Source organism: Pollicipes pollicipes, unplaced genomic scaffold, assembly GCF_011947565.3.
Source record: "Pollicipes pollicipes isolate AB1234 unplaced genomic scaffold, Ppol_2.1 Scaffold_6138;HRSCAF=7277_pilon_pilon_pilon, whole genome shotgun sequence".
Lineage (NCBI taxonomy): Eukaryota > Metazoa > Arthropoda > Thecostraca > Pollicipedomorpha > Pollicipedidae > Pollicipes > Pollicipes pollicipes.
Genome location: NW_023596818.1, coordinates 55,714 through 73,288, shown reverse-complemented (window position 1 = coordinate 73,288; position 17,575 = coordinate 55,714). Strand labels below are relative to the sequence as shown.

The window sequence follows — 17,575 nt, the reverse complement described above, 5'->3', positions numbered from 1 at the left end:
ACGCACGCGCGCAGGAACGGGGTCCGTGCAGGCCGGCAGAGAACACCACAGCAGAGACAATGGTGAGTGGATCACTCGGCGCAGGTCATGGAGCTTACCGTGGGATGGAGGCTAGAGCGAGGATCACGTGACCCCGGCGAAATCGCGCGATCGGCTAAACAAACAACGACGATGAGCTACAGCCTGTACAGGACACCAGTGTTTGGGCACTGGTTTTCCATAAGGCACACGCATTGCTGCCCACGCTTAATGCTGTGAATGCGATAGTCATTACCTGCCTGACTGATACTTAAATGGCAGGCACTTTTTCTGTGGTCGTTTGATAGCCCTGCGTCAGTACTATCTAGCGCGCACGGATGATGGGACGGCTATGATGCACTGCTCCACGGACGAGACGCCCTGGGCGTGACACCGCTGAAGGATCCAGGGGGGCCTAGGTAGGTCAGACCGACTCGGCTCCAACCCGGCGGCGTTCCGAGTCAGCCAGGCGCGTACTCGTGTTGGACGTTTCGTTGGCGTAGTCGCCTCCTTCTGGGAACTGAGTTCGACGCTGTTACGGGGCCACGTATCCTGCGCCGTCCTCCGAGGTTGTTCCGTGTCGGTAAGCCACCGGTGCGTACCCCTGCGCCAGCCGCCGCGTGTTAAGACGGACGCCTCGGGCAGGCCCGCCGTCTGCGGCGGCCCCGACCCGCCCTGCGCCGCCCTGCCTGCCGGCAGCCCGGCTCTGGCCGGTGTCCGCTGCCTGTCGGGAGCCCGGCTCTGCCCGGTGTCCCCTGCCTGCCGGGAGCCCGGCTCTGGCCGGTGTCCGATGCCTGCTGCGAGCCCAGCTCTGGCCGGTGTCCGCTGCCTGTCGGGAGCCCAGCTCTGGCCGGTGTCCGCTGCCTGCCGGGAGCCCAGCTCTGCCCGGTGTCCGCTGAGGGCACGCCCTGATATCGATCGCGCGCCGCCAGACGCACCGCCCCGCGGGTCCGCAGGGTCACGGGCGCGGGCCCGCGCCGCCCGTCAGCGGGGTCACGGGCCGCGCCACGCGGCGGGTCGCGGCGTGCCGGGGTCGCGTGGCGTTTTTCCGTGTTTTCGGGGGTGTTTGCCCGCGGCAACTGTCGGCATGCGGCGGATGGAGCGCGGCTGGACGGTGGCTTCGGTGTCGATGACTCAACGGCCGTGTTTGGTGACGCTTGACCTCCGGCCAGCGACGGAAGCTTCGCGTTGCTGTCCATTCGCTGAAACACTGGCTGTTGTCGTACCCCGGTTGAAGTGCCGATTCTCTTTGCACGTTGCCGCAAATTTGAGCGACGAAATTTGCTGGCATGCGTAACGCCCGCAAAGCGCCTCTTCATCTTTAAGCCCTCAGTGACGAAGGTGTGGTATTTTGTTCAATCGCCGCGATTAAAACTTTCGCGCCACGGGTTTACCCATGTTTAAGTCCTCTGTAACTACTGGCGGCCGGTCGCTTCGAGCTGGCTGAACGCGTATCGCTCCTTGTAAACTGGCACCCTGACAGCCAATCGGTTTGAAGCGTGGCACCGTCTGCACTGCGCTGTTCCCACGCGGCGGCCCTCCGTGCCGTGTTTACGCTGCGCTTGCGGGACGGCGGCTCCCGCAGGCCGCAAAAGGTTCCGGTGGCGGTGATCGATGCCTTTGTCCTTGAAATCACTCGTTGTTTTGAGAACCTCTCCACGAGAAAGTGCCTCTGACGTCAACAATGGATCAAGTTTCAGAAATTTCCAAGCGGACGATTATTGGTCCTGTGCACGCATTCAAGCAATGTCCGCACATGCGTGGCGTGGAGCGCGAAGCGTGACTGATCTTTGCCAGCGGTTCTGAACGTAATATCGCCACCAGACACCGTATCTCCGTCATTGCATGCTTACCTCGATGATGTCATCCAGCACTATCTCTCGGAGCGCAGGGTTTGGCTCGGGCCGCGTCCTCTCCAAAGCCACAACCCTGAATCCACACCTCGGTGATCGGCGTCAACTGTCTGACGGGTTGCTCAACCAACGCACATCCATCCTGGTGGCCTGTGATGTCTCGTCACATGTCTGCACAGGTATCCCTCTTTCCATGCCCCGCCCTGTCGGTCCTGGTCCCTCTCGCGCCATGCGGTGCCCTGTCGGCCCTGTTTCCTCTCGCGCCATGTGGTGCCCTGTCGGTCCTGGTCCCCCTCGCGCCATGCGGTGCCCTGTCGGTCCTGGTCCCCCTCGCGCCATGCGGTGCCCTGTCGGCCCTGTTCTCTCTCGCGCCATGTGGTGCCCTGTCGGTCCTGGTCCCCCTCGCGCCATGCGGTGCCCTGTCGGTCCTGGTCCCCCTCGCGCCATGTGGTGCCCTGTCGGTCCTGGTCCCCCTCGCGCCATGCGGTGCCCTGTCGGCCCTGTTCTCTCTCGCGCCATGTGGTGCCCTGTCGTTCCATGTCTCTCGCTCGGTGTCTCGCCGTGCCATTCCGGGTCTCCCTCTCAGTCCCATTAGCCGCCAGACTCGCGTTCCACGACGCTGCCTTGCTGTGCGGTGATGCGCTGGTCCGTTATCCGTTTCTATTCACCCCGACTCGGGTCGCCGTAGCTATATGTAGCGGTTGACTGGTACGGACGCAGCGGGCGGCGTGTGAAATAGCCTTTGAAGCCGAGACGCCTGAAGGCCGCCAATCATCATCATCGTCATCATCATTGGTGCGGACCCAGCTCGCTCGATCATATGGCCTGCATGGCTGCATGGTCACACGGACGCCATCAGCTCGCTCATACGGCCTAGTCCATTCCGGTCTAGTCATTCCGTTCTAGTCTGGTTAGCTGCTCCGACAACTGCGGACTGCGGTCAAGGGCAAGGGAAGAAAACACTGACCTGACCCCGTTTGTCTAAGCCACCGAGAACAGCATCTTGCGAAGGGCACACACCCTAAAACTGTGACAGTGGCATTGAAAACAGTGATAACCACTGCCACAGCCGCCAGACGGCGTTACCCACCCATTGTCCTGGATCTTTGTCGAGCCCTGACGGCAGTCTGAGATCGCCGTATGGTCTGTTCGTAGGACCTAGTAACCCTGAGTTTGCCACCCACTTCGTGACCCTGTTGACCCTCGCACTCCTGGTCCGGCATTCGATTTCTGTCCCAATCCCCGTCCGTCAGCACGAAGCGGTCCTTGTTAATGGGAGTGTCTCAACTTCGGGACACATTTTTAAAAAAGCTCTGGTAAGACGTTCGTGATTGGCACGGTGTGCGGCAAGGGCCAGTTACTGAGAAGCGCATTGGTTGTAGTTTGAACCAGTGCTTCACTATAGACCATGTGATGCCCTCGTTTCCCAAAGCCAAAGTGCACTTCGAAAAGAGCCAGTGTGGTAAATGGCACAGGGGAGAGATCAAAGCCATGATATAGCTTTTTACACAGGCGGAATTCCAGGGAAGATAACTCCATGTTCGCACGTTTTTTCTGTGCAAAGTTTTTTTTCGAGCTTTCTTAGCATTTAGTACACAATCATTATGACGAATTAGTTTGTTGCAAGCATTATAGAGCACACATTGGAAAAAGCAAGACAGATGAAATGTATGACTTCCTTTGTGGTGAACAGGGAGTCCAATGATATTTCCTGTGCTTGAGCGGCTACTTCAAATCGAAATTATAATGTATTCAGGAGGATCTCGAGAAGACTGGTGTTACCGATCGGATTAAACTGAACCAAAAGATCAAATGGAGCGCATCTGATCTAGCAACAAGTGGGGTACAAAAAAGGTGTTATGCTCCCTTTAAAGTGATGGTTGCGGCGACTTCAATGTCCTGGCCGCTCCCCACCACGATTCCCGTCTGGGTCCCGGTCCCGGTCCCGGCCCTGGTTGCGACCCAGGCTGTGTCCGAGCTTCGGACCCTGTCACTGCCCCGGCTCCTCGTATCGTCCCTGTCCGGGCTCCTGCCCCGGTCTTTGCCTTCATCCCAGCGGCAGTCCGGGCCCCTGACCCCGTCCACCTCCCACTCCCCGCGCCACTGCGATCGCGGGCGCGGTCTCGCCCCCCCCCCCCGTCGTCTCCCTCGCGGCTGCAGTCCCTCCGTCTCCATCCCGCCACTGTTTCCGTCCCACCCCCCCCCCCCTCGTCGTCTCCCTCGTGCCTTCGGTCCCTCCGTCTCCGTCCCGCCACTGTCTCCGCCCCCCCCCCCCGTCGTCTCCCTCGCGCCTGCGGTCCCTGCGTCTCCGTCCTGCCACTGTCTCCGCCCCGCCCCCCCCCCCGTCGTCTCCCTCGCGCCTGCGGTCCCTGCGTCTCCGTCCCGCCACTGTCTCCGCCCCGCCCCGGTCCCCGTCTCCCCCTCTCCTGCAGTCCCCGTGTCTCCGTCCCGCCGCGGTCTCCGCCCTGCCCCGGTCCCCGTCTCCCCCTCTCCTGCAGTCCCCGTGTCTCCGTCCCGCCGCGGTCTCCGCGCACAGTCCCGTTGCGTTTCCGGTGCACGGCGGTAGTAACGCCTGTCCCGCAGTAATGGGCGTCCCGCGGTAACGGCCGTCCCGCGGTAATGGGCGTCCCGCGGTAACGGCCGTCCCGCGGTAACGGCCGTCCCGCGGTAACGGCCGTCCCGCGGTAATGGGCGTCCCGCGGTAATGGGCGTCCCGCGGTAATGGGCGTCCCGCGGTAATGGCCGTCCCGCGGTAATGGGTGTACCGCGGTAACGGCCGTCCCGCGGTAATGGGCGTCCCGCGGTAATGTGTGTCCCGCGGTAATGGCCGTCCCGCGGTAATGGTGTCGGCCGTGTGGCCGTCGCTCCTCAGCGGCTCGGCACCGGAAGCTGTGCCGCCTGCGGCCGCCGCCGTGTGAAGCTGCTGCGCCAGTCTCCCGGCAATGTTGCAGGCTTGAGTGCGGGTCCGTGGGCCTGGCCGTCCGCCCACGGCAGCCGCCAACAAACCCTGGCGCGCACATGCATCGCTGCTGGTCCTTGCCAAGGGAGCAGGAAGTGATGAGCTCCGGTGGTCAGACAGCAGTGATTGCTATCTAATTTATCAGCTCTTTCGCTCGAAACATCGCTGTTGTGTACTGTTACGTGGTTAAAGGGGTTACAAAGCTTCGGGCAGAATTCCAGTAGATTTGAGCGTGGTAAGGGTTCCCGTTTTAGTGCAAACTTAAGGCCCCCTGTGACAGGGACCGTTGCCAGGTGACAGACTGGCCCGACGAGCTTTCTGGACAGGATTAGGATGTGAGCAGGTTACAGGAGAATGTCTGCATCGCGTGTCACCTTACCGAAATTCATGCGGACTCCAGCGACCTGTCGCAATGCCAGCGGCCGCATCTGGACTTACCTACCCCTTCTTCGTTAAAGCCCGCGTATGCCGCGGAGCCGTGCTCTTCGCTCGGTCACTGAACAGGAGCTGCACCCGGAAGGGCCAACTGAAAATACGAAATAAATTAAAAATACCAAAGCAGGCAGTGGTCATGAGACCAATCCCATCACATACATAGAATTCATACGTTTGCAACAGTCGCGCACTCGCCCTTTGGAAAGCCGCCGTTAGCTGGCTGTCGTCTCACGAAGCCGCACGGCCGGCTCGTGGCTGGGGAGCGCCGCCCCACCCAGCCACGTGGGGGTTCAATGTCGGTAATCTTCGGCTGTCCAACGGGCGCACTATCGACCGCTGCGGGATGTGTTGGTGGCAACCGCTGCGTTTCCATGGTGACGAGACACATCCCGGGCGTACGGGCGCGAGAATGATCCTGCAATGCCTGTGGAATGTTATGTCTCTCTGGTTCAGAACTCCGCAGGTGGCCGCCTGCTGGCCATCTGGTGTTCAATATCAGCCGAATCTCGTCCGGTGGCAGCGGTATTCAGCTGTTCAATGATCGCAATGATCAAAATCGTAGCGAATCCACATTTTCCCGCGCAATCTGGAATTATGGCAGGCTCGGGTGACTGAAACGTAAGTTGGGTCTGCTGCTGTCGGCCGCCTTGACAAAGGCAACAAATAACTTGCGTTACGCAGAGAGTAGCTACGGGGATGAGGTTGGCAAAACTGGATATAGCTGCGATTTGATCGTGTATGCTACGACGAATCTGCAAGTTCAAATACACGATCTCTGTCCGTCTGCCTGTTTGCCTGCCCGTCTGCCTGCCTGTCTGTTCGTCTGTCTCCCTGTCGCTCTGTCTCTCCGTCTCTCTGTCTCTCTGTCTGGCTGTCTTTGTTTCTGACCCTCTGCCGTTGCCTGCATCATTCAAAGAGCTCTCTTCCCTTTCCATCCATTTATCAACCCACAGGGCATGCATTACACCAGTTTGCCACGCACGGCGCTCACTTCTGCAGCAAGGCGCCGATGTCCACAATCGACGCGGCCATCTCGCTCTCGGGGCAGCCTGTGACCCCGGTCTCACCTCCCGCCGCCGCCGCCCATCTGTTCTCCCGGGTTGGCGTCGGCGGCGCGCGGCGGTCCCCGCTCACGCCGATACCACGTGACTTCCGCCGCCCGCCGCCCGCCGGCCGGGCAGCTGGGCGGCTGAACAGCTGACCGCCCGCCGGCCAGGTGTCCGGTAGGCGGTTGGGGTTGCTCCGGATCCTAATCAGGCCGGCGCGCGGCGGGCAGCGGCACCGCGCCATGAAACGCGTGGCGCCCGCTGGTCCCGATTCTGGCTGCGCATGACAGCAGTTCCGAAAAGCTGTCATTCAACTCAAACCTGTCTGAACTGAATTACTATTGCATTTGGACGCATAAGTGCGCAGAACGCGCCACCTCTCCTCCGGTTTTCTGTCTGTATCCATTTTCCGCTCAGGGGGACAGACTTGGCGTGCTTGCCTCCGGGCGACGGCTCCTGGCCACCCGGCGACGAGGCCCGGATCTGATCCTGTCGTGACCTGTGCTCTCCGGATCTAATCATGTCGTGACCTGTGCTCTCCAGAGCTTCCCCTGTCGTGACCTGTGCTCTCCAGAGCTGCCCCTGTCGTGACCTGTACTGTCCAGAGCTGTCTCTGTCGTGACCTGTGCTGTCCAGAGGTGTTCCTGCCGTGCGCTTCTGTCGAGTTCCCCAGGCACAGCGTGGCCTCAGTCTAACGTCTGCGGGCACGCCACCGGAGGTGCAAACATGTCGTTAGAGGTCGAGGTTGTCGCGCGGCGGCCGCCACACACGCGGCAGGCCGGACGACCGCCTAACTCCTGGCGACATTGATCAACCAGCGAGGGGTCAATACCGGCCCGCGCGGGGCCGGGCCCCAGCGCACAGACCTGACCAAGGCACAGCGTCACACCGGTGCTGGTGTGGTGTTGACAACAACACCAACACTTAGTCAACAGAAGCATTGATCAAATATTACCGCGCAAGAATGCGGGAAGGGAGAGGGCAGGCATACTCAAGTTTGACAATATTTGATATTGTTTTGTCGGAACTCCTTGACGATAACTGGATCAAACCGCGTACCATTCCCCTCAGTGTTTTTAGAGCTCCCGTCTCACTGCCGGTAACTTCACGTATTTATGCTTATTAGACAGCTAACTCAAAGACATTACTGAACACAAGTTTGTTCTCAGCAACACCGTACTTTTTCCCAAAACGGTGACAGTGCTGTCAAGTTAGTACAAAAGGCCTACCCGTGGTCTCGTCCCAAAGCGAGTGGGACATGCTGTGTTTCCGAGGCCGGATGGGTCCGAATAGTCTGGATTCCCACATAAAGCGCCATATTTAACGTCATATTTTACTTAAAGCGTCATATTTCTCAGACTATTAACGAAAGGTTTACCTCCGGTGGCGCTGTCGTGGCGTTACGTGGTACGATACAGATCCTGCAGCGCTATTTGTCCACAAAACCGAGAATGTTACCTCATAAATCGGACCGCTTTGTGACAGGCCACGATAATAATTTTATGCACGAAAGCTGATTCGTTCGGAATGTCGACAATTTCGAATTCGGAACTGTCTTTTTGAGGGTGTGGGTTTCACCGTCTTTCAACCCTTTGTCTGCTGCTTTCTGCGTACAAACGGGACCTAACCTGGCAACCCTGCCGGCAGCGCGAGTGCATCTCGATCCACCTGGGGCAGGCGGGTTGCCAGATGGGCAACGCCTGCTGGGAGCTCTACTGTCTGGAGCATGGCATCCAGCCGGACGGCCAGATGCCCTCGGACAAGACCATCGGCGGCGGCGACGACAGCTTCAACACCTTCTTCGCCGAGACGGGCGCTGGCAAGCACGTGCCGCGCGCCGTGTTCGTCGACCTGGAGCCCAGCGTGGTCGGTACGTGAGAGGTCGAGGAGGGTGTGGGGTACGTCGCGACCTGTGGCGGAAGGCATGCAGAGCGCTCGCGATCGGGACCGGGAACAACTAAAACAGAGTCTCGGCTGGGCGGACACGCATCCTTTTCCGGGCTCGTAACATGTGCGGGGCTGACCTGCCGGAAACCAAAAGCCTGCATGCTCTTGCCTCCATACAGTACGACGCATTGCCACGTCCTGCCCCGTGTCAGTGCGACGCATTGCCACGTCACCGCTCCGCCGTCGGCGACCGCCCCACGTCTGGCCTTGGCGGGCGGCGGCGGCGAGCGCGCCTGTTCAGGCTGGCCGCGGCGGCGCGGTGATGTCGCCGCAGGCCCGGTCCGCCACGGTCAGCAGAGCGAGACGCCCGCGGCCGGCCACCCCGTCCGTCATCGGGCTCCGGGTCCCGCTGCACGGTTCAGACGCCGTGGCGGTGTTTGGTCGATGCACCGCCGTCAGACTGTGACGACGAGGCGGCCGGTGCGCGTTCCAGCCTGTGGGGGGTTACAGACCGACCCCCCAGCCAGGCGCAGAGCGCAGGTCACACTGAATCTGTGGGATGGCACGCCAGCCGGAACAATACTTTTCCACCGTAATTCACCCGTCACAAGTCTGGTGCTGCGATCGATCACGTAAAGCTTTCTCGTTCACCCGCTTCAATGCCACCATATAGCCACGTCGGTTGCCGCCGAAACCGGGCGCGAGGAGCGGTGTTGTGGTGTGATACAAACCATCGCACTTTATAATTAAGTTCTTCCGAGGCATGCGAACAGGTTACTACAAATGCATAATGCTAGTCACTCAAGGCACCCAAGATATACCGAGTATTTATGCCTGCAACGCCACCACTTAACCGGCTGACCACCTTGCTCCTCAGACGAGGTCAGAACGGGAACCTACCGCCAGCTCTTCCACCCAGAACAGCTCATCACGGGCAAGGAAGACGCGGCCAACAACTATGCGCGAGGTCACTACACCATCGGCAAGGAGATCGTGGACATCGTGCTCGACCGGATCAGGAAGCTGGCGGACCAGTGCACGGGTGAGGCAGCTCGATTCGGCAGAGGTCTCGTGTTCTGCGCGTGTCGGCGAGGGCGCTCAAGAGAATCAAGGACTATCGGGTCGCTTTCGGGTAGTCGTGGATATCATCTTAATGCTTCTTCTGGCGCTCGTGTTGGTAGTGGTGGTGGTGATGGTGATGCTGCTGATGATGATGATGATGGTGGTGGTGGTGGTGGTGGTAATGTTGTTGTTGTTGATGCTGATGATGATGATGATGACGACGATGATGATGATGATGATGACGGTGGTGGTGATGGTGGTGGCAGTGGTGATGTAATCCACTGATCATGACAACGTCCGTATCGATGACCGAACTCATCTCCGCTGAGTCACCATTGGCATTAAAGTGGGATTTACTTCACGGGGAGGTGCTCGCCACCATTTCTAATCAGTATCCACCCACCCACCTCTTACTCATCGGCTGACATTTGCGACGCATGACCTCTGAATTATGAAAGAAAACATCCTAAGCGAATTACAGCTAACTTGGATGGTTTTGCCTTGGTTGTGTCAAATGGGATATCAAGTCAGGTACTATGACGAAATCAAGCACGATCAATGATTTGTTGTAACATTTCAGGAGCATGTGCTTGACATGTTTTTAAGTGTCTTCAAACACCTGTACCATCAGAGCTATTTTCTTTAGGTCGCTAACGAACCCAGCCCATTGTCCATTGTCTATGAATAGGCGTGGCTTTATTCAGCCCGTGAGGGCCTGTAGTTAACGTCCACCCATTGTGCGGCGCATGTCCTGTAAGTTTTTCAAGGCTATTTTTGCAACAGCTCATTGTTCCGCTATCTGAGAACCACAACGGCAGAACTTTTCACGAAAGATGTGCAGATGACCTGACGAATTGTTTCAGGTCTACAGGGGTTCCTGATTTTCCACTCGTTCGGCGGCGGCACCGGCTCCGGCTTCACCTCGCTGCTGATGGAGCGGCTCAGCGTCGACTACGGCAAGAAGTCGAAGCTCGAGTTCGCCATCTACCCGGCGCCGCAGGTGGCCACGGCCGTGGTCGAGCCCTACAACTCCATCCTGACCACGCACACCACGCTGGAGCACTCGGACTGCGCCTTCATGGTCGACAACGAGGCCATCTACGACATCTGCCGCCGCAACCTGGACATCGAGCGTCCGACCTACACCAATCTGAACCGGCTGATCGGCCAGATCGTCTCCTCCATCACCGCCTCGCTCCGCTTCGACGGCGCCCTCAACGTCGACCTGACCGAGTTCCAGACGAACCTGGTGCCGTACCCGCGCATCCACTTTCCGCTGGCCACCTACGCGCCGGTCATCTCGGCCGAGAAGGCCTACCATGAGCAGCTGTCTGTGAGCGAGATCACCAACGCCTGCTTCGAGCCGGCCAACCAGATGGTCAAGTGTGACCCGCGCCACGGCAAATACATGGCCTGCTGCATGCTGTACCGCGGCGACGTCGTGCCCAAGGATGTCAACGCCGCCATCGCCGCCATCAAGACCAAGCGCAGCATCCAGTTCGTCGACTGGTGTCCGACCGGCTTCAAGGTGGGCATCAACTACCAGCCGCCGACAGTGGTGCCCGGCGGCGACCTGGCCAAGGTGCAGCGCGCCGTCTGCATGCTCTCCAACACCACCGCCATCGCCGAGGCCTGGGCCAGACTCGACCACAAGTTCGACCTGATGTACGCCAAGCGCGCCTTTGTGCACTGGTACGTCGGCGAGGGCATGGAGGAGGGCGAGTTCTCCGAGGCGCGCGAGGATCTGGCCGCCCTGGAGAAGGACTATGAGGAGGTGGGAGTCGACTCGGTGGAAGGGGAGGGAGAGGGTGAGGAGTACTAGTCGCCCCTCGCCTCTCTCTTCCCTCAACCTACGGCTTGTGCGCATGCGTGCTCGATTGCTTTTCGGTTGTCCCCGACCTTGCCGGTCTGTGATCCTCGATAATCAGTCCAGCTTACTGACAATGTTTTTACAGCCTTTCGTGTCGAAGCCTGTGTGTGAAGCCGCGATCTCCGACCGAGAGCCTTGCCAGACCTCAGAGGGGAGTGGCTGGGGAACCACTAACTGCCTGTGAAATGATGCCGTGCCCAGCACGTCTGGCCTGACGATCACGTGTCGTGGGTCCGTGTGGTGTGAGCACCGCCGCGCCCCCTGATGGTTTTCTGTATTGGTAGACCGAACAGACGTGCTCGGTTTTCTGCATTGGTAGACCGGACAGACGTGCTCAGCTTCAAGCAAAGCCAAGTGGAACGCGTCACTCATTCCTTGTCTCTTGAGATTACGTCTTGAATACATTGCGAAGGTCTTCGCCGCTCTTCCTCGTTTCCGCTGGTGTAACCGCTGTGTTCGGTGGTTACACCGGCGGTTGTTGTGGTTGAACCACAAGGATGGACGACGATTATGATGATGATTATTACAAGTATGGACGACGATTCAGATGATTTCATAATCGCTGTCAACTGTTTAATCAAATCTGCATAATCGCTGCCGACTTAACCTCTTCTGACTTTTGTCCTTCGGCTGTTATCCGTGTCAGTTTTTTTGGTTGTAGACTTTTTCTCGATTCAACATCTATCGCTATCGACTTTTGCCTCTGTTTTTGTGTTCTTCGGATGCTTTCATATTCAAAGTTTTTCTTCAGCTGCTTCAATCCTTGTCGACTTTTATTCCCACTGACCCTTTGTACTTCGATTTTTCCCGATTCTACCCATAGCCCCGCACAGGGACCGCGCTACGGATTTTGAGATGGAGGCACAATTTTCCAGGGGCCTCCTGGACAAATGGGGTCTCCTCACAGGGGCCTCCTGCACAGTGTGATATTCAAGGGGAAGGGGTACCGAGAGCATGCGCCCCCTTACCAAACGGCTGCATACATCACATCCAAGTACATAAGTGTTAGCAGTTAAAACATCCAGAATGGGGCCCTCTTATTATCCAGCGGTGTCTCACTAACATAAAACAGGGCCTCATATCCCTTCAAAGGGCCTCCAAATGCATAGAGGGATCTCGTAATCCAGAACAGGATGCTTGCGATTCACGAAGGGAGCCTCCAAACCTAGCCGTGGGTCTCGCTATCCCAAGACAGTGCACTGTGATCCAGAACCGCGGCCATCTGCTCTTATTCAGAAAAGGGACCTTATTATCCAGAAAAGGGATCTCATCGTGTATTAAAGGGTCCTATGAGCTCGATGAATTTCTCCCTTGCTCAGTTATGGGGCCCTTTGCTCTGCACTTTGTTATGCCATAGGAAGCTGCAATGTTTTAGGAAATTCTGTACTTAAGGGCAAAATACAACGCTGTGGGAAAAAGAGGGTTCCCAGATTTTGTGTGTGTGGGTAGAACATACTTTTGCCCCCCACATTGTCTGCCGGCAGAGAGAGTGCAAATGCTCCCTCTGGCCCCTATGCTGCGGCGCCCTTGGCCCTGCATATTTTTTCTGCTTGCTGTTGGACCTTTCTGACCCGAATTTTATTTCTGTTGGCTCTTTGTCCTTCGACTTTGCTCATTACCGCGATATTACTGTTATTCCTGCCGACTTTTTTGACTGCTTGCCCTTGGACTTTTACCAATTTTTCCTTTCATCCCTCCCCACTTTGAAACTTTCCACTATTTTTGCTCGACTATTTTCGTTTGCTTTTTCCATTTGGATTTTTCATCCGACTTGCTCTGCGCTAGCCCTCCCCACCACGCGTCGTATCGGCTTCACGAGGGCATCGGCATTGGGGCATGACCCGTCGGCTCGGCGGCATGGCTGGCCGGCGTCGAGGCGTGACTCATCACCGGCGGCATGACTCAGCCGCCGAGTGGCAGCACGTGACCAGACGGGCCTGCAGACCGTCGGCTTTCTCGTCCGCTGGCTGCACGCTATGTGGTGGCTCCTCGTCCAAATGACACGCCAGGAATTCCAGCGGCGAATGAGCGCTGCGAATCAAATGAGGAACGCTAGAAGATGAGCTTACCAGAGACTGTGTGATTGTGTAAGCAGCCTGCACGTTATGTCAATGTTCACATCGGCAGCGATACTGCGATCCCGGGGTGGACTGAACTCTGTAGTCTGAGCACGAGTCTGGAAACCAGCATTAAAACGGACAAAAGGCATTGGCGACAGTACGTGAGTATGGTCAGCGATCTAAAAGCTGGAAGACTCGCAGCTAATGCTGAGTATGGGGATGGCCGCGTCATTATCAGCCCGACTCTGATCGGTCGCATTATGACTGGGATGTGTTGTCCGGCTCCGGTGACAGCCGGGTCGGCAGCATATTGACTCCATGAGCTGTAAACGCCGGTACTTTCGATGCATTTTTACAATTTAAGAAAACACAAATATTGTTCATTTGCCGTTCGTCAGAACAACACCATGTACTGCTCTAATGCTGAAATCTAAAAACAGATTATTGAATGCAGTAGGCTGGCTTAACTCTGACCCAACATAGCCATTTTCAAAGCAGCTGACCCTACCTTGGCTCACCGAGGTCATCCCTGACCGCTCCAGGGATGAAGCCCTGTCTGTAGGCTGGACGGCACCGACATGCTCCTAGGCCCGACCAAGTCTGTCACACTGAATCCGCCGACGCTCAGTTAGATGGTCCAATCCGCCTCGGTGCGATCCCGTGCGTAGGAACAACCCGGGTCTGGCCTTATCATCAAAACAACATTATTGATTGCAGTGACTCTATGCAAGGGCTCATTTGAGCAAGCTTATCACAAGTTATCTTGGAATCGTTCAGCTCATTTGTGACCATTTCTGGCCAAGTTCTTTGTTCGGCACGGGTTCTCCTTCGAAGTTCCTGTTTAAGTAAATATGTGCAGCGTAAAACGATGCAACGTCATTACCCGGTGGTTTTTCGAGCTTTATCGAGTGGTTTAACTAGCGTTATCACAAACCAACTTGGGATTTAGATTTATCATCGCTGCTTCGTTAAAAACAGGTGAAAGTGCCTCATCAAGTTGGAAGTTTGAATTCACGTGCAGGCTGACAAAAAAGTACCCAATTCACCTTTTGGATGAAACAAAACTTCGAGCAGTTAAATCCTTGCGAAATGTAATACCAATTTGTTCGATTTATGCTACTTACCAACAGTTTGTGATACATGGTGTTTACCAATCACTTGCGACATAAAGTGCATACCAATCCAAGTCCCTACAGATTGACGCGTTTAACTACAACTCCATTGGAAGCTACAACTACATTAACCAGCTCCGGCGTGTTGCACGTTCCACTCTCATAATCTGCGTCGAGACAAACTTGCTTGAGACAATGCTTTCTGCGTCGAAATATGACGACTTCAGTAGCTTGCCCAGAGCCTGCCGAGCGACATTGCTAATGTTATTCTAATGTGGATATGCCACAGGTCGCTGAATACTCATTCCTAATCGAAAATGCATGGCGAATGGATGCGTGATCCTCACTCCCAAACTTAAAGTAGAAGAATCCAACGCTTTGGTGTGCACCACGCAAAAAAACGAAACGATCAAACACCAAAATAGCAAGTGACAACTCAAATAACTGAAAAAGGTATTCACGGCCCCGTGGCGAATGAGGTTGCATTCTGAAGCTAACTGATCCCTGCTGACCAGCAGATCAGGCAGGCCTGAGAGCAGTGGGCACGCGCACCGCGTGCCGCCCTTCGTGAGACGCGTGACGGCACGTGGCCGGGGTGGGGCGCGTGTTGCGTGCAGAACACTGCGTGCTGGGCTCCTGCAGTGTGCGGCTGGCTGCTGGCATGATTCCCCCACGCGCCGGTATGATTACTGTGAATTATGGCGAGCAGAAAAAACTCGATGGCTTGATTAGGTGTCTGTCTGCTGACATTAGCCCTCAAGACCGTTTTAAATATATAAGCCGGCCGTTGGGTTTCGTGTTTGGTTAATGTTGTACAGTAGAGTCTACCGTTTAGTGGATCTTTGTATTCGCGTGAGAAAATAGATCAAGAATGGATGGAAAGACACCGGCACTTTCCAAGCACACACGAGTAAACTTAAACCTGAACTTCATCCTTTGTGCCTTGATGAGTTGAAAACTGTTATAATGTTACAGCCTGAGAGTCCTTGAAACTGCCTACCTCAAAAAGTTCTGAAAGGCTCTATAAGGCTCATGACTTGTGTGATGATGATGATGATGATGATTTGGGGTTTTAGGGCGCATCGACTGCTGTAGGTCATGCAGCGCCCATGCTCATAACTTGTGTCATGGACAACTTTTACTGACGGTGGAGTTGTATTTTGTTCAGACAATCATGCAACATTGAGCTGCCCAGTAAAGGTCCTCAGTGCCCGAATGGAAAAACGTTTCATGGAAGCCAAATTATGCTTATTTATGGCACTCCATGTTAGTGGGATCGAGCTTAAGGGGAATGCTCCACAGTTGCGAAGGGTTTTAATTAAAATAACTATATTGAGGATCATTCGATGCACCTCACGGCCACCTCCTTTTTAAGACCTAAAACCCTTCAAAAGTTATTGAGCTACACATCCGCAGAGATGTGTCGACTATCTCAAGGAGACTGTTGCAAGACCACTCAGGTATTCATGACGCCGTAATAATGCCATTCAAAGCCTGCTCTTCCATTATCCATCCGGTGATCAAGGCCATGATAGAGTCGTTCATATCTGGCGTTCGTGAACATGATTTCCAGATATAACCGTCGTCAAATGGCTCTCATTCAATAAAGTGCAAAGTGCGATGGCCTAATCAAACAATAACGCTTTACAGAAGATGTTTACTAAACAGGGAAATAGTGTAGTCTAGAGCAGTCTTTTCCAACTAAAAGTATACCAAGAGCTATAAGTGAGCTTATTTCATCATGTCTGATGCTTGCTTCAATATATTCAGATATGGAACATTCCCTGCAACAAAAAATAGCCCTTGAGATATGTTACCGAACCGCATAACTTATGTGATATCTTTTTGTGGTTGGTTTGCTCTGTCCGTTATAATTTTGCTCAAAAGTCTTTTTTGTTTCATCATGGGCATATTGGAGACCTGGTATCACCGTGGTGTGCGAACCCACTTCTTGCCTTAGAGGATAACGAAAGCATATACCCCCCCCCCCCGCCCCCCTAAGAGATTCTCCCCACATTGCTGGCTAAACTTTAGAGACAACAGACACTGACCGGCAGGCAAAAAATTGACTTAAAAATGGAGCAGAGATGCCGCAGCTTCCTCGGAGTTGCTAAGCAATAATTTTTCGGGAGATGGTCCCATCCCTACAGTCAGCTCTCATAATCCGCTTCAATTTATAGCCATTTACACGCATTTTATATCCGATGAACTCGTCATTCCGTCTTGCCACCGACCCCAGGTCTAGCCCATCTCAGAATTTAACATATTCTCCGTAACATATGTATCCATCCGCCATATTTTGACCAAGGAGTGAAAGCAGGATTTCACAACGGGGTGGGCACAGCTAAAAATTGCCATGGAGACCAAGCTTGCGCGCCGCAGACGCGCGCAATTTCGTGACACAACGCCGCACGGTCTCGATTTCTTTGTTTTGGAATTGACACATCATTAATTTGGTAAGAGAGGCGCACAAGTCCCGAAGGTTACTGGAGGTTGCTGCACGCGTACGCCCTGTTTTTATCAAGCGACATGCAATGTTTGGATTGAGCCAACGGGCCCAGATCCAGTAATCTTGGTCCCAGTTCTTCACTGGCAAAACCCCAGCCTGACGTTGCTACCTATGACGTCACACACAAACAATCGCATTCCAACGCGTAGAGCTGTTGTGACGCACTTGCCTGCCACGCTATAGATTGGAACTTGTGAACGGCGTTTGACAATGGGGAAAAGGGGCCAGGCAACGACAGCCATTCAGCACACAAACCACGCGTCGTGTCACGCACGGGCATGAGCATGAGCAGCTTGCGCCGGTTGGTGCAGTCCGCCGCAGCAGCTCGCGCCTCGAACGCGGCGTCGTGGCGCCGAACCCGCGCCAGTCACATGGTCGGCCGGCGCCGGTGCCACTTATCGAGGGAGCTCAGCTGCGTCCGAACACCGCGGCCGGCAGCGGCATCGGCGCCGGCGCCACGTGGCCGCCCCCGACGGCGGCGGCCGGGCAGGCGGGCGGGGCAGGCTGGGCAGTGGCGTGCCCGGCTCGGGTGATCAGCGGGGCAACGCGGCAGCTGCGGAGCGGCCGGGCGTGATGACGCCGCCATCGAACAAACAGACATGCCGGGGGAAACCGGGGGACCGGGAGGGACGGAGAGAGCGAACCAGGTGTGGAGGGAGGCAGAGGACGAGAGGCAGGTGAGAGGAGTCACGACTGGTGCGGGGTGAAGCAGAGGACGGGAGACGGGTGAGAGGAGTCACGACTGGTGAGGGGTGAAGCGGAGG

The 17,575-nt window shown here is 56.0% G+C and overlaps 1 protein-coding gene across 1 annotated transcript; it reads left to right on the top strand.

Moving 5' to 3' along the window:
- Positions 1–11,548, top strand: LOC119106137 (tubulin alpha-2/alpha-4 chain). The gene is made up of 4 exons (XM_037229735.1): positions 1–62; positions 7,959–8,181; positions 9,076–9,240; positions 10,124–11,548. Exons 1-4 carry the CDS (start codon positions 60–62, stop codon positions 11,080–11,082), a joined length of 1,350 nt encoding a protein of 449 aa, XP_037085630.1. The 5' UTR covers positions 1–59; the 3' UTR covers positions 11,083–11,548.
- Positions 11,549–17,575: the final 6,027 nt, after the last annotated feature.